The sequence below is a fragment of the Myxocyprinus asiaticus genome, chromosome 46 (genome assembly GCF_019703515.2).
Source record: "Myxocyprinus asiaticus isolate MX2 ecotype Aquarium Trade chromosome 46, UBuf_Myxa_2, whole genome shotgun sequence".
Classification (NCBI taxonomy): domain Eukaryota; kingdom Metazoa; phylum Chordata; class Actinopteri; order Cypriniformes; family Catostomidae; genus Myxocyprinus; species Myxocyprinus asiaticus.
This window is the reverse complement of record NC_059389.1, coordinates 1159186-1176371: the sequence shown is the minus strand read 5'-3', so window position 1 is coordinate 1176371 and position 17186 is coordinate 1159186. Positions and strand designations below refer to the sequence as shown.

Below are 17186 nucleotides of genomic sequence, written 5' to 3'. Positions count from 1 at the left end.
TTTCCATTTATGGATGCCTTGACCTTTCATTTTCCCAGCAGTGCGGCCACACGGCAACTGAAAGTGTTGCGCGACTAATGCTGCCGCATCAGGTGATCAGCGAGTGTGCTAATTAAATGGCTTTCTAGTGACCTTTTTGGGTAACTTTAATATCATTATCTACACGCTTCAAAATACCTCATGATTATCATCGGTGTGATCTACAGCAGTGATCATCAACTGGATTTGCTTCAGGACTTATACAATGAGCATAAAGTGGTGACACAGTGCAAACATTGTTTATCATACAGTGCTTTCCGGAAGTATGCAGACCCCTAAATGTCTTTCACATATGTTGCAGCCTTATGCTAAAATGCTTTATTTTTTTCCCCCCACATCAATCTACACTCCATACCCCATAATGACAAAGCAAAAAAAAAAACAAAAAAAAAAAAACAAAAGAGAAAAAAAAGATTTTTGATAACTTTGCAAATTTATTAAAAAGGAAACACTGAAATATCACATTGACATAAGTATTCAGACCCTTTGCTATGGCACTTGAAATTGAGCTCAGGTGCATCCCATTTCTCTGGATCATCTTTGAGATGTTTCTACACTTTTATTGGAGTCCATTTTTCAATTCAAATTCAATTGATTGGACATGATTTGGAAAGACACTCACCTCTCTATATAAGGTCTTACAGCTGAAAATGCATATCAGAGCAAAAACCAAGCCATGAGGTCGAAGGAACTGCCTGCAGAGCTCCGAGACAGGATTGTGTCGAGGCACAGATCTGGGGAAGGCTACAAAACATTTCAGCTGCATTGAAGTTTCCCAAGAGCACAGTGGCCTCCATAATTCTTAAATGGAAGAAGTTTGGACAACCAGGACTCTTCCTAGAGCTGGCCACCCGGCCAAACTGAGCAATCGGGGGAGAAGGGCCTTGGTAAGAGAGGTGACCAAGAACCCATTGGTCACTCTGGTTGAGCTCCAGAGATCATGTGTGGAGATGGGAGGAACTTGCAGAAGGACAATCATCACTGCAACACTCCACCGATCTGGGCTTTATGGCAGAGTGGTCAGACAGAAGCCTCTCCTCACTGCAAGACACATAAAATAAATCACCTAAAGGACTCTCAGACTGTGAGAAACAAGATTCTCTGGTCTGATGAAATGAAGATTGAACTGTTTGGCCTCAATTCCAAGCGTCATGTCTGACCAGGAAACCAGGCACCGCTCATCACCTGCGCAATATCATCCCAACGGTGAAGCATGGTGGTGGACGCATCATGCTGTGGGGTGTTTTTTAGCAGCAGGGACTTGGGGACTGGTCAGGGTTGAAGGAAAGCTGAATGCAGCAAAATAAAGAGATATCCTTAATGAAAACCTGGTCCTCAGACTGGGCCGAAGATTCACCTTCCAACAGGACAATGACCCTAAACACACAGCCAAGACAACGCAAGAGTGGTTTAGGTACATCTCTGTAAATGTCGTTGAGTGGCCCATTCTGCACCCGGACTTGAACCCAATCGAACATCTCTGGAGAGACCTGAAAATGACTGTTCACCGACAGTCCCCATTCAACCTGACAGAGCTTGAGAGGATCTGCAGAGAAGAATGGCAGAAAATCCCCAAATCCAGGTGTGCAAAGCTTGTCGCATCATACCCAAAAACACTTGAGGCTGTAATCGCTCCCAAAGGTGCTTCAACTGAGTTAAGGGTCTGAATACTTATCAATGTGATATTTCAGTTTTGTCTTTTTATTTTTTTATTTAAAGTTATCAAAAATCTGTTTTTTTCTTTGTCATTATGGGGTATGAAGTGTAGATTGATGTGGAAATAAAATAATTTAAAGCATTTTAGCATAAGGCTGCAACATAACAAAATGTGAAAAAACGAAGGGGTCTGAATACTTTATGAATGCACTGTATAAAATTAAACAAAAATGTCATTAAAATCAAACACTGAAATGTATTATTATTACCATGATCTGCATTGGCCTGCCCATGTTGACATCTGTTCAATTTGACAAGCTTCTACCAAGTGACCTCTCTTTTAAAGGTTTATATTTATTTTGCTATCATAATCATGCATGATAACATGGTTAGTTGCATTTTATTATTTGTATTTAGCATTGTTTTTCTCTGCCGTCTGTGACTGTGTAACGTCTCATCCTCGCTTGCGTTTGATCGTCCTGTAAACTTCACTCACCCTTCAAACTGAATAAGCGTTTCAGACAATCACTCACCTTCTCTGCTGAATTCAAATTCCTCTTCCTGTACGTTTTGAATATTTCATGAAATGAGCAGTGTTCTCGACACAAGCTCCAGTGAAGTCAACAGAATGCACTCATGAATATTCAGCAGGTGCATCTTACAGCGTGCTCGTGTTGCGGTCACTCAGGAAACAAGATACAGGTTCTTTAGGTCAGAGTAAAAGTTTGCTTCCGAGGATACTGCAATATTGTAATTTTTTGAAAGCGTAGTTAGGTTTAGGTACAGTATGTTTGGCTTAAATATGCTTAAACATTCTAAACAGCTTCATTTAAATCAGTTCTTTATTTCATTATTTTATTAGGTTTTAACTACACATGTATTCATTCCTGATAAAAAAAAAAGGCCTTTTTTTCATTAGTCCACATGAAAAGATTCACACATGAAATTTAAGCCGCGTGACCTGTACTTTGAGCTTTCCACAATTGTATTGTTTTAGCTCCATCTAAACATTTCTCCACAGTGGATTAAACTCATTCAGTAACTGTCCTCTGTAGGAAGTCTGAGATCTGCTGATGGGGCCAATTCTGTGGATTAGGCACTCAGTGTTTGGGACGCTGTCCAAAAAACACAACCTAGTTCACCCAAAAATGAAAGTTCTGTTATTATTGACTTACTCTCATGTTTCAAACTTGTATGACTTTCTTCTGTGAAATACAAAAAAGATGATTTTTTGAAGAACATCCTGACCGTTCTTTTCATTATAATGAAAGTGACTAGGAACTGGGGCTGTCAAACTACAAATTGACAAAAAAATAGTGTCCGAGTAGTCCATGGGCACCTGCAGGATTTTATCTGAGGGTATGCACAGAAATTTGCCTAATACAACCTTATATCTAAGTTTTTTTTGTGTGCAAAAAACAACACCAAAGCGTTCAATTCTGGTGACTTTGAGAGAAGCATTTTTATTTTTTTTAACATTCATGTAACTATTAGCTAAAACATTTCTTCCAGAAACTGTTAAGAACAAATGTGTTCGGGGGCCTGGGTATCTCAGCGAGTATTGACGCTGACTATCACACCTGGAGTCGCAAGTTTGAATCCAGGGCGTGCTGAGTGACTCCAGCCAGGTCTCCTAAGCAACCAAATTGGCCCGGTTGCTAGGGAGGGTAGAGTCACATGGGGTAACCTCCTCGTGGTCGCGATTAGGGCTTCTTGCTCTCAAAGGGGCACGCGGTGAGTTGTGCGTGGATTGCGGAGAGTAGCATGAGCCTCCACATGCTGTGAGTCTCCGCGGTGTCATGCACAACGAGTCACGTGATAAGATGCGCGGATTGATGGTCTCAGAAGCGGAGGCAACTGAGACTTGTCCTCCACCACCCGGATTGAGGTGAGTAACCGTGCCACCACGAGGACCTACTAAGTAGTGGGAAGTGGCCATTCCAAACTGGGGAGAAAAGGAAGAAATAAAGTCACAAGGGTTCTGAACATGAAGGTGAATAATTGATGACACATTTTCATTTTTGGGTGAACTATCGCTTTAAACATGCACTAACTATCATTAATAAAGCTTCATTTATCCAAGACTAATGATTTCATATAATGAACCACCGCTAGACACATATTTTTCAATATCTTCCTGTTCAATTAATAGAGTCGTTAAGGATTGTGAAATGTTCTGATATGAATGTAATTTCTCAAGTGTCAGTGACTAACTTCAATAACAAATGAACTACACTACAGATCAACCCACAGTGTTTGTCACAGGTTTGGAGCGGGTGCCATATGTGCTCAGCGTGTTTCTGTAGACTCGCTGTATGTGGAGTTTTGCCAGCGGCGGGAAAGTGGAATCCCAGCATGCATCGGCCAGAATCCAGCTGCTTCCTAAATGACCAATTTACTATCCGAGAGAAACCCGGTGCGACAGATACTGCGGCATACAGATATATATATGATATGACTTCTTCTGCTGGTTATTCATGATTGCACTGTCTGGATACGATTCTCGTTTAAGGTGACCTACACTTGATAGGAATCTGATTGGCTACTGATTGTCTCATCACACTTTATTTGAGTGACAGCGCTTAACCCCGCCCCATTTAATGTCCAGGGCCTGATACTACTTCTGCTTTTGTAGTTTGATCTTTATGGGCTAACTAAACTATATTACATGCTTAAGTTAAAATGGAAATAAGAATAAACAAATAGAGAAAAACACCTTAGGACTGGATCTTTACACCACAAAAATAAATAAATAGAGATTTTACATGACGTAGTACGATTATTGAGAGACACAAATGTGTCAAAACCAAACTTTCTTCAATATTCTTTTAATAATCTGTAAATGTCTGATATCTTATCGGTTCCTGCGGTATGTACTTGAGTTATCAACCGTCTGCAGCTGTTGGTGTGTTAAACAATGTCTTCATCGGTTATTTATTTATTTCTTGGTCTGAATTGGGAAAAATGCTGTTGGACTGTTAACGGGTTTAGCCGGATAACTGCTCATTAATGCGTTTCTCAAGGATGGTGTGATATTGGCTCGACTTACCCTGCAGCACAACTTATAAAAATGAACAATTTTCATCTCTGGAGAAGTCAGGAAGGAGATGGAGATGGAGAGAGAGAGACAGAGAAAGAGAGAGAGAGATGGAGATGGAGAGAGAGAGGGAGATGGAGAGAGAGAGATGGAGTTGGAGATGAGAGAGAGAGAGAGAGAGAGATGGAGATGGAGAGAGAGATGGAGAGAGATGGAGATGGAGAGAGAGAGAGATGGAGAGAGAGAAAGAGAGAGAGAGATGGTGATGGAGAGAGAGAGAGAGAGAGAGAGATGGAGATGGAGAGAGAGAGATGGAGATGAGAGAGAGAGAGATGGAGATGGAGGGAGAGAGAGTGATGGAGAGAGATGGAGATGGAGAGAGAGAGAGAGAGAGATGGAGAGAGAGATGGAGATGGAGAGAGCGAGAGAGAGAGATGGAGATGAAGATGAGAGAGAGAGATGGAGATGAGAGAGAGAGAGAGAGAGAGATGGAGATGAGAGAGAGATGGAGAGAGAGAGAGAGAGAGAGAGAGAGAGAGATTAAGACATGAGGGTTTTTCTGCGTAACGTGTGACTGGGTCTGTCCAGGGATTCATCGTGTTGCAGACTGAGATCCGCACAGCAATGGAATTCCAGTTTGTGAACTTCCCTCCACCCTTAAAGGAATATCTCACCCAAAAATGTATATTGTATCATTTACCCTCATGTCATTCCAAACTTGTATGCTTTTACTGTTTATCTGTGGAACTCAAAAATATAATTTTTTAAATAATCTTCTCTCAGATTATTTTTAATACAACAACAGTTCATAGTGATCACGTCTCTCAAGCTCCACAAATGACAAAAATACCAAAATAGCACAATAAAATTATTATAAAAGTAGTCCAAATCATGACAGATTTGTAATTTCTGGGTAAACTATTCCTTTAAAACACGCACACACTAGGGGTGGGCGATATATCGAATATACACAATATAATCATGATGATTTTGCGGACAATATACTGTAAAATTAAGCCATATGAAAATCGTGATGATTATTATTTGGCCATTAAGTTTCATATAAAGCAGGTGCGTCTCATCTATATGGGCAGGTAGGACAGAGCTCCGCTTAAATATTCATCCACTTTACAACATAGATCAATACTATAAACTGCCAATAATGTAATTTATTTGCCTGTAAATGTGTTCAAAATGCTGACATATGTATTTAAAAGCAGGCCTAGTATAAGTTTTGAACCTATTTTTAAGTCGTAAAGTAGCTGAAAGCTCTGTTACACAGTGTTTCATATAGATATACAAGCATGTGGGGCAGAGAGTCTGCTGCCCTCCCGAACTCCACAGCGCCCCTCCATTTATCCAATGGAAATCTGTGGTCAAATATGGTACTGCAACAAGCCCTCATTGAGACCCCTTCGCGAACATGGCGAGCACTATCGATTGACAGGTGTGTAACAGTGTGGCGTTACTATTGCAAATTTAAGACAAATTGGCAAAAAAAAAAAAAAAAAACGTATAGTTTGGCAATCACAAAATAAAGGTAGGTGATAAGACATTGCATGTTTTGTATGACAACAAATTGTATGTCAAAAAGCCTTGGCTCTTGAAACGTTCCATTTTAAATTGACTGTGATTTAAAAAATTATTATTATTATTAAGCAATTTTTAGTACTGTGGAAATGTGTAAATGGCATGTAGATAGCTCTGTTTCTCTCTCTCTACTTCCTGGGGTTCTTCAACAACAATTAACATTAAAAAATAACATTTGATTAGATTTTGATCTGCAACAAGTCAACATTTTAAGATATATCTGTAAAGGGGTTCAGTGGAAAGGAGGCGGCGAGAACCAGCTTGACAATTTAAATAATAATTTAATAAACAACTTAAACAAAACACACAACTATAAACACACAGTACAGCTGCCTGTCATTCTCTCTCTCTCGAACTGTCGTCCCCGGCCGCCTTTATCCCTCGCGCGCCCCGTCAGGCTGATTGGGGACCGGGTGTGTCTCATTCCAGCCCGGCCCCGCCCTCCGCAGCTCTACACTCCTCCCGGCGTTGCCTCAGGCCGGGGAGCCCCGGCATGAAATACATCCCCCGCCCTTCCTCTCCGGGGGATGACAGGAGGGGAAATGCCTTACGCCCCAACTGCCGGCGGGTCATCCCCGCCTTCCTCGACCTGGGAGGAGACAGGAGGGGAAAAACACAAAATGGCGAGGGAAAGGCCAACACGGAGCGACAGAGAGAGAGAGAGGAGAGAGAGAAAAAGAAACTCACCGGTTCTCTGATACGCCGTCGCGTGGTCCCCGATCACTACTCCACCCTCTCAGGCGGACTGCAGCCGCTCCTCCCCGGGCGGACCGGAGTCAGACCTCCGACCCCCAGCGGACAGAACGCCCCTCCGCGTTCCCGGCGTCCCGTGGGGACACTCCTCCGCCCCTGGCAGCGGCCCTACCACTCCAGGCAGTCGGGGAGTCGCTTCCCTCCTCCCCCCGCGGACGGCGTTCTTCTCTCGACCCCTCCGCGTTCCCGGGGGACGGCAGGGCACTCCTCCGCCCCCGGCAGCGGCTCCCTTACTCCAGGCGGTCAGGGAGTCCCGTCCCCACTCGCCTCGCGGACGGCGGCCATTCCCCGCGTCCGGGTGGTCGGTCTACTCCGTCCCCCGTCGGACGGCAGCGGCGCTCCCCCTGGTGGACGGCAGTGTCGAGGACTCTGCGACGGGAATCCCTCCTCCTTTCCGGGTTTTGGCACCAGTGTAAAGGGGTTCAGTGGAAAGGAGGAGGCGAGAACCAGCTTGACAATTTAAATAATAATTTAATAAACAACTTAAACAAAACACACAACTATAAACACACAGTACAGCTGCCTGTCATTCTCCCTCTCTTGAACTGTCGTCCCCGGCCGCCTTTATCCCTCGCGCGCCCCATCAGGCTGATTGGGGACCGGGTGTGTCTCATTCCAGCCCGGCCCCACCCTCCTCGGCTCTACAATATCGTTCTTATTTAGAATATTAGAATCAACATTATGTTCTAAGAGTGCCGCCTTGTGGTGGAATAATGCAAGAACACCACTTATTGTGTCAGCGCTTTTGTGTTTGAATAATGAGTTGAACGAGCAGATTAATGTATAAAAAAGTACATTAAAAAAAGCAAGATCTACCTACAAGCCACTACTGATATAGAGCATGTCATTAGACCAAATTCACAATCATTGCTTGTAGGGGCTGCACAATAAATTAATATATGTGCTTTATGAAATGGACAACTGTTGTAGTCCATATTTAGCAACAGGTTAGCAACATGAATTTTTAAAAGACACAATGGCTTTACAAACCCTTCTGGGTTTGCCTACAAACTGACGTCACAGCTCTATCCAGTTTTCCTGAGCAACCACTGGGTGGCACTAATTGCCTGTTTTCTGTTTCTGGTCTCAAGACGCAATGTAAAATTAACCGAAACGAGCAATCCAGATGGAGAACAACAACCATTTAAGTGTTGTTTGGGGTAAAAATGAATTTCACGCTCAACTTGTGCAGTTGTTGGCTGTATGTATGAACGTACCTAACCTCGGACCATCACTTCATATCATCTAAACAATCATGAACAAAACAGTCATCATGAATGATGATCTGTTGACAGGGAGGAGGAGCTTCATGTCTTTGATGATAGAAACGAATCTCGTTCAACAAGAAAAGGGGCTGGATGATTTATTAATAAAAGTGAGTGATGACCACACATTACAATGACATACTGGTGTTATTGAAACTCATAATTATTTTTAGGCTAGTATTGTTGTCCTTTTTTTGTATAGCTTGATAAAAAGCCGTGCTGAGCAGTTCACAGTATGATAGATATGATTTGTTGTCTAAGGATAATTAGACTTGTTCTGGTCGAGAATTGTTGCTTTCAGTTCAATACAATTACTTAAAAGATTGTCATTTAGTGCCATCTGCAGGCACAAAGGCATAACTTCAAGATATGGTTAGTGAACGAATCAATGAACGAATCTGAAAGAATCTTTTTGGTGAACGGAATCAAAAGAATCAAGTCACTGAAATGAATCAAAATCACCATCACTAACTCAGAGCCAACATATTCTCATGAGAATGTTTCACAATTCTACGAGGTGGCAAATTCGTACCTATTCGTACAACCTGTACATCAACCGATCATATACGCTTCACGAACACACGTTCAGAACCCACTTCCAGAAGTGCCATTTTCTTCCGTTTTACACATCAAGCCTTTAACACTAATATCATGGTTATGTTTACGCTCTGGGTAGGGTGAGGTGTTACACTTTATGGTTAAGTTTAGGGATGGAGTTTTGGTTAGGGAACGACAAGGACACGAGGGAAGCATCTCTGATTGGTGAGTGTATAACTCGTGAAATGAACTTGTACGAATTGGTACGAATTCGCCCCTTCGAACTATTGTAACGAATTCTCGTGAGATTGGGTTGCTCAGAGCGGTTCGCGTGCATTGTGTAAGCAAAGCGCTCAAGGTTCACGTTTTCACATTCACACAACTGCAAGCATTTGTAACCACTATACATTATTTACAAATCTAATAATGCAACACAGTATTACAGACAAATCTGTGCACACCCCATTCATTAACAAAAATGTTTTAGTAAAATATATGTAGGTAAACATTGGTTTTTATTAGGCTACTACTGTTATAGGATATTGGTTCATATCAATAAAAATGATTAAATATCATACTTGTGTTAATTTAGTGGAAATCATATAGTCAATCGGCTGAAAAATATCTAAATATAATCTTTGTAGCCATATCGCCCAGCCCTAACACACAATGTAATTGACACGCAACATTCGCACCTCAGAGAAGTCGACATGATGGACGACTGACAAATTCCAAATGATTCTGTCTCTGTCAGTGCATGTCAGGAGTTTTAGTCTGTCTGTTCTGTGATCAAGTGGATGGGAGAGAACGAGCCGACATGACAGGCGATCTGCAGGAAACCCGGAGAACAACCTCACAGAACATTACTCAATTTAAGAGCCGAGGAGTTGGAGAGGACTCACCGTTCACAGTTTAGATGAAGTCGATGAGGTCTGGCTCTTGCAAGAATCATGAAAATGAATCACACTTTCAGTCACATGATCACTGAAACTGTGTGCTTCCAATTACTCACCCATTTTTCCAACCCATAAGACTTTATCTTCTGTGGAACAGAAGAATCTTTTCCTGAAACGTATCATTACTTACAACATTTCGTCTCGGGGTTAATATTTCTGTTACCTTTCCCCCCACAACTTTTTGCTTTGCTAATACAGTATTTTATTTCTGTCTGACTGCACAGAAATCAATATTTAATTTCTCTCCCTGATCACAGATATTGAAAGAGAGGAACATAGTTACAGTCGGATTGTGAGAAACAGATTTATCAAAACCAAAACACCTCCCATCAGACTGCTATTGTTGAGGACGCAACAAAAACCTCAAAGTCCAGAGAGCTCCAGATTTACACAATGAAAAACAGGAAATTGGAAGGCAAACAAATAGATACGTATAAAAGAAAATCAACTACTGTAGAGATGAAAAGACAGAGAGAGAGAGAAGGGTTAAGAATGACATTTTCAGAACGAAAACCTTTCAAAGGCAGTCGACAAAACGTTCAGAAGAAAAAATAGTATGCATTATCATCAGAAATACTTCTACAGGAAAAACGATGGCCACATATGGAGCCTTATCGCAGATGTAGATTCCTAAAAGCTTTAATAACTGGCGTTTTGTGAAAATATGGTTTTAGAACTCTTGTGTTTTGACCCGTAATGGCGCCTAATGGCTGTTTACGCCTGATGCTCCTAAAACAGGTTTGATTAACACTTTCAACACGACCGCACTGACATATGGACAGAGGCCAACCCTCGATGGTTGCTTGGCAACAAGGCCATGGCGGATCATGACTGGCGGAGGCTAACGCCAGCAGGTGCCATTTGAAGGCGTTTTGAAGAATCATTTCCACCAATAACATGGCACAAGGTCATTTATTGATAACAAATATCAACAGGATATATGTCAGATATTCACAAATGTTTGAAGAGGTGTCGTTCGCTTAACAGCAAAACACGCAGGTAAACTGAAACAGACTGTGATGAACACTTCAAGACAGAATTTCAAACAAACTAAATAATTTGTGAGCAATGCTTTGATTGTAAAGTTTTTAACCCTCCTTTTTGGTATTCGGTCATTTTAAACCAAAATAAGTTTGTAATTGGTATTCGTGATCAAAATTGACTGACCATTGAAAATGAATGGGAAAGACCAAAACAGAGCAATTTTGTTATATATGTCAAATACAATCAATAAATCAGCCACAATGCAGAAAAAAACAGACAGAAATTACAGGGTGAGACTCTAAAACATCCTCAGTGCAAAACATACACACCCACTCACACACACACACACTTACACACACAAAAATGAACTGGTGAGACTATAACACAGAAACTTTTTTACATTTGTCAAAAAAAATCTGTCACAATGCTAAACACACATACTCTGAAATGAAGGGGTGAGATGATAAGACACTCACAATGCAGAACACACACACACAGAACCAGGGCATCGATAATTGGAGCTGTACAGCCATCTGTTGGTCATTGTTGGCATTACAAGTAATCTGTTGTTTTCCAGCTGATGACAGCAATCTGACACACTCACTCACACACACACACACACACACACACACAAAAACACACCAAGACCTGGTAAATCGCCAGTTCCACTGTATACTTGTATATTGGCTGGAATGACAATAAAACTTGAAACTTGAATCACACACATTTGCCAAATATATTTTTACTTTAAAAAGTTTGAAATTGCAAAATGTTTACTCTGATTCTTTTGTTTTATACTCTTACTATACTATTGAATTTTCTGAGTTTATTTCTGTTTCTTAATGTTCATTGTCTTGACATTATTAAGCATTTAATTTTAGTTATTATATTATTGTTATAAATTATTGGTAGAAAAATGCTTATTCTGTGTCTTCTCTTTGTAACACCATGGTCAGGTTTGATTGCAAGAAAAATGGCACTAACTGCAAAAACACAATAAATAGGTGCAATTGACACTTCAAATCAATTTTAAAATGCTAAACTTTGACAAATAATAGTTTGATAATGTCTATATTTATATCCAAATGCATATCTTGTGATACAATATGAAATGAGGTTACAACAAGTCATCAGACTACACAGGTAGTGGGCTACAGCAATCTGCCTCCAATATCTGTCACATTCTCATATTTTCTGCATGTTTCAACTTATAGAAGTGTAGGTTCTGATTTCAAAAATGTGCATATCATATGCAAATTAATGGTAACATTTAGAAATGTACATGTAAATAAGATCAAAATAGCATAAAATCCCAAAAGAAATGCATAAATGTATTGTTATTTCTTCAGGGAAGAACAAATGGTATCATTATCATTATAAAAAATCATTATATGCATCGCGAATACCAAAGTAAGGTGCCATTTTTGAATACCATAAAACGTTAAAGCATTGTTTTGGTCTGAACCTGAAATATTAAAAACCAAAAAGATTAAACAATCAGGTGTTCACTAAAGGAACTATTTAAGCTAAAAAGTAATCAAATCAGTTTTTTCAATACATGCATTTGAATGCGTACTCGATTGCGAAGCAGCTTGGTGAACAGCTCTTAAAGCTGATTCATAATTACAGTCATCCATGTATTTCTAGATGCATTTAAGGGTGTTTTTTGTTTTTAAATGTAGCTATAAGACCAACTAATAAAAAAAAAAATCATCTTGTAATATTGTTAACTGATAAATAGTTCAACAATTAATAAAACTTTATTTGACATATTTTGCTTGGAAAGATCATTAAAACTTCCGACCCATTAGGCATTTACTATTGAAGGCACAGCGTTATGTCTCCTTTGGATTTCTCTCAGCCCACACCAGTTTTATCATATTTATCTGAATTTACCCCAGTGTCTCACAGTTATCTGGTACAAACTCTCCGAAAAATGAAGCCCGCCTTTTGTTCATTGGACGCTGTCCATCCTCGCTTTTTACCAGATATACTTGACATTATAAGTCCTAGTTTATTATCAATAATTAACAGTAGTTTGACAAGTGGAATAGCCCCATCTAATTTTAAACATGCCATTGTGCAGCCGCTACTCAAAAAGCCAAATCTTGATCCAACACTCCTGAATAATTATCGTCCCATCTCTAAATTATCTTTTATATCAAAAGTTTGGAGAAGGTTGTGTTTAACTAGCTTTCTTCATTTTTAAAGGACAATGGTATTTTTGATAAATATCAGTCTGGCTTGAGACCACAGCATAGTACAGAGCCTGCACTGCTCAAAGTATTAAATGACCTGTTGCTTTCTGTCGACTCTGGTAATTGTGCTGTTCTAATTTTGCTCGATCTCAGTGCGGCATTCGACACTCTTGATCATGGCATTCTTCTAAATCGTTTAGAGCTTATTGGGATCCAGGGTCGCGCTTTAAATCAATTTGCTTCATATTTAAAGGACAGAACCTTTTCTGTGGAGACTGGCAACTATTCATCATCTCATGCACCAGTTTTGTATGGGGTCCCACAGGGCTCAATTCTGGGTCCAGTTTTGTTTTCTTTATACAAGCTCCCTTTGTATACAATGTTTAGGAATTATAATGTATCATAACATTGTTATGCAGATGATACTCAGTGTTACGTTACCTTACATCCAAAGGATGTTTCAAGTCTACAGTGTTTATTTGATTGTCTGAGAGATGTTAAACATTGGATGTCAACCAACTTCCTTCAGTTAAACGAAGCAAAGACAGAAGTCTTAATTTTTGGCCCCTCTGCTTCTACAGACATGGTTGCCAGTAAATAAGGGCCTCTATCTGGTAACCTTCATACACATGAAACTTAGGTGTTAATTTTGATTCTGCTTTGACTTTTGATAAACAGATCAATGCTGTGGTCAGAAGTTGTTTCCATCAACTAAAGAATATAGCTAAAAGGAAGTCATTCTTAACATCCAAATATATGGAGTCTGTAATACATGCTTTTATTTCATTAAGATTAGATTATTGTAATGTATTGTATTTGGGTGTTTCACAGTCTCTACTGTCACGTCTTCAGCTTGTCCAATATGCTGCTGCTGGAACAAAGAAGAGGGAACATATTTCACCAGTTCTGGTCTCTCTCCACTGGCTCCCACTCAAACATCGTATTCAGTTCAAAGCATTATTGTTCGTTTATAAGGGTTTGCATGGTTTGGCTCCTCCATATATTTCTGATCTTCTTTCATTTCATCATAATACATCCAGAGACCTCAGATTAACCAATAGTCTATGGTTGACTGTTCCAAGGACACGTCTCACATTGAAAGGAGATCGAGCCTTCTCAGTGGCTGCTCCACAGCTCTGGAATAATTTGCCACTTTACATAAAAACTGCATCAACATATGATGATTTTATATCTCTTCTTAAAACTGATTTATTTATTATTGCATATGGTCACAAGTACGTGTAGTGGTAAAAAAAAAAATTGTGCATTGTCTGTGATTGTGATTTGTGTCCTAATTTTAATTATTACATTATTTGTTTAAACTCTGTACAGCACTTTGGCCAACAGCTGTTGTTTTTAAATGTGCTTTATAAATAAATATGACTGACTGACTGACTGTCTTATAACCAGAGCAGAGTAAACATCTAGATTTTACGATTAATCTTCATTTGAACGATCCCGATTTTGATTCTTAAAATCCCAAGATCGTTCTTTTACTCTAAAGGTGCTGTAAGTGATTTTAGCCTTTTTAGATTTTTCACAAGATGAGTCGTTGAATTAACCACGGTCCTTTTTCCAAAACGCCACACTCCAAAGATACCAAATGAGCTTTATTGAGACCGACACGAGCAGAAACGGTTGTCAAAAACAACAGTAGCAAAATAGCGCCCTCAACTGACAACTGTATTGAGCCAAATGACATAAAAATGCATTAAGCCTCAATAATTCGCTGCAACTACAATAATATGAGAACACGAAAAATTATTGACAGGCAGAAAACGTCATTGTCCGTGGAATGCAGACCATTTTTGTTTGTTGTTTACAGAGTCTAGAGCTGTCACAGAGACCGGTGAGATATCTCACAACACTTATTTCAGTAATATCTTTCAGGGAGTAGTAACATTTTTTGCATACCTTTCCATGAAAAAATCAATTGCATCACCTTTAAAGTTTACTTCAGTTTTGGATATGTTGATTATTATGTCTGTATATTGGAATTAAACTGAGCCCTATTTTTAATTGCGAATTTTCCCTGCATAACTTATAGCTTTAGTGGAGAATTTCATTCATATGTAAGCAAAATGGACATTATAACTGAAATACTGTATATCCAAATGAATCAGAATGAAATCTAATCAAAAATCATAATCAAATCAAGAGCTTGTGAATCGGAATCAATTCAAATAGGGAAATCTGTATCGATACCCAGGACTATTTATAATTAACAGTAACATGTCCATAACCATCATGCCATGCACTCACTGTGTACATACAGTATTTATCTACGTAGGCACCAGAACATCTACATACAAAAGAAATACAAAATAAATTAAACATTCAGCACCATAGAGCCATATAGAGGAACGATTTGAAGAACACCGAACGGATTTAGTTCAAACATTCATGCCATAGGAAGAGTCTTTAAAAAGTATCTTACAAAAACATAGAAAATACAAACAGAATTTCCATGGTAGTTTCCACAAAGTTTTACGAAGGCGCCAAAAGCCAATCGACAACATTATCTGCAAGATTGTTGGACTGACACCAAACAGTGTCCAGAAAGTTTTCAGGAAGTCCTTCCTGGACTCATTTTGACCTTTGGCTAAGGTCATGGGGTCAGTTGTTTGACATCAGCAGAATCATCAGGGACAAGGCTGTCAACAGCTACACTGGGTTGTATCTCCTGAGTGTCGCTTGAACTAGGTGACATGGAGCTGTTTGAGGACCCAAAATGATGCGTGTCCACTAAGAGCAACATCAGTGTTCCGCTTCTCTTCAGCACCTCGCACATGGTGATGTGCACCTCCTCTGGCATGACTCCCAGATTGGATGGCGACTTTCGCTTGATTCGCTCGTAACTGTTGTCTTGGTTCTCGGGGAACGTCTCGCTGTCTTGGAAACGGCCAAACAGCCAGATGAAGAATCCAAAGAGCACAAAGGCTGCTAGACTCGGGATGAAAGCCAGGCATTTAACGTCCAGACTGGAGCCCACGTAACGGCTGTGTAGGAACATGTCTCGTTGGGCGTACGTCTGGTTGGTGAGTGGGTCGATGCTGGTGGAGCGCCATTCCCAGGTCAGCGTGCTTCGGTTGAAATCTCGCAGTGTCTCTGGATCTTCAACGGTGTAGATCTTCTCTCCTGGACCAACGTACTGACCATATTCATATGGCTTATAGAAGATCTGGTTCTTCCACATGTTCAGGTCCAAGATTAGAACCAGAAAGATGATGCCGTAATTAAACCATTTCCCTGAGAAAAAGAAAGAAAGAATGAAAGGAAGGAAGTGAAAGGAAGAAAGGAAATAAAGAAGGAAGAAAGGAAGGAAGTAAAGAAGGAAGAAAGTGAAGAAGGAAGAAAGGAAAGGAAGGAAAGAAGGGAAAGGAAGGATGTACAGAAGGAAGAAAGGAAGAAATTAAAGAAGGAAGTAAAGAAAGGAGGAAGGAAAGAAGTACAGAAGGAATAAAGGAAGAAAGAAGGAAGGAAGGATGTAAAAGGAAGAAAGAAGAAAAGAAGGGAAAGGAAGTACAGAGGGAAGATAGGAAAGTAAAGAAGGAAGAAAGGAAGGAAGAAAAGAAAGAAAGGAGAAAGGAAGGAAGGTAGGAAGGAAAGAAAATAAGGAAGAAAAGATAGGAGGAAGGAAGGAAAGGAAAGGAAGGAAGAAAGTGAAGAAAGGAAGGAAGTTAGTATGTTGGGGAATTCATATGAATCAATAGTTTAATTTATCTACTAACAATGTGCAACAGTGAACATACATGAGTAACACACACGAGTCCAGCCGAGTCCATGGCATTTGATATGTGATGCAATTAACAAAATAAATAAATAAAAATAACGAAACAGAAATAATACTGTGGATACTCTGTCTGCAAGCAGTTGCATCACCCCCTGATGTCGTAGACGTAGCCAGAGTTTGTTTCACCGCGTTGAGTAAACACACCAGCAGATCGGCACACACAGTCAACCAATACGCTTGAATGTCACTATGGAGACTGCTATATTACATCGTTTACCGAAGTGGCTGGCACGACAAACACATAAAGACAGGTGTGTAGCCAATGTACTAGAAACTACAAGGCAGTTTCGCACAGCACGGGACCTGACAACTGTTCAAATCGCACATGGCGTTTGTGCAACCAAGATGGTGCTCGCATCGCGGATTCATCGTGATGAA

General features: G+C 40.1%; 1 protein-coding gene across 1 annotated transcript in view; it reads right to left on the bottom strand.

The window, feature by feature from the left end:
* Positions 1–13711: 13711 nt before the first annotated feature.
* Positions 13712–17186, bottom strand: part of tmem117 (transmembrane protein 117) — a 70429-nt gene continuing 66954 nt past the window's right edge. The window contains exon 8 of the mRNA XM_051690271.1: positions 13712–16264. Within this exon, the coding sequence (XP_051546231.1) occupies positions 15624–16264 (641 nt within the window). The 3' untranslated portion in view covers positions 13712–15623. The remainder of the gene's footprint in view (positions 16265–17186) is intronic.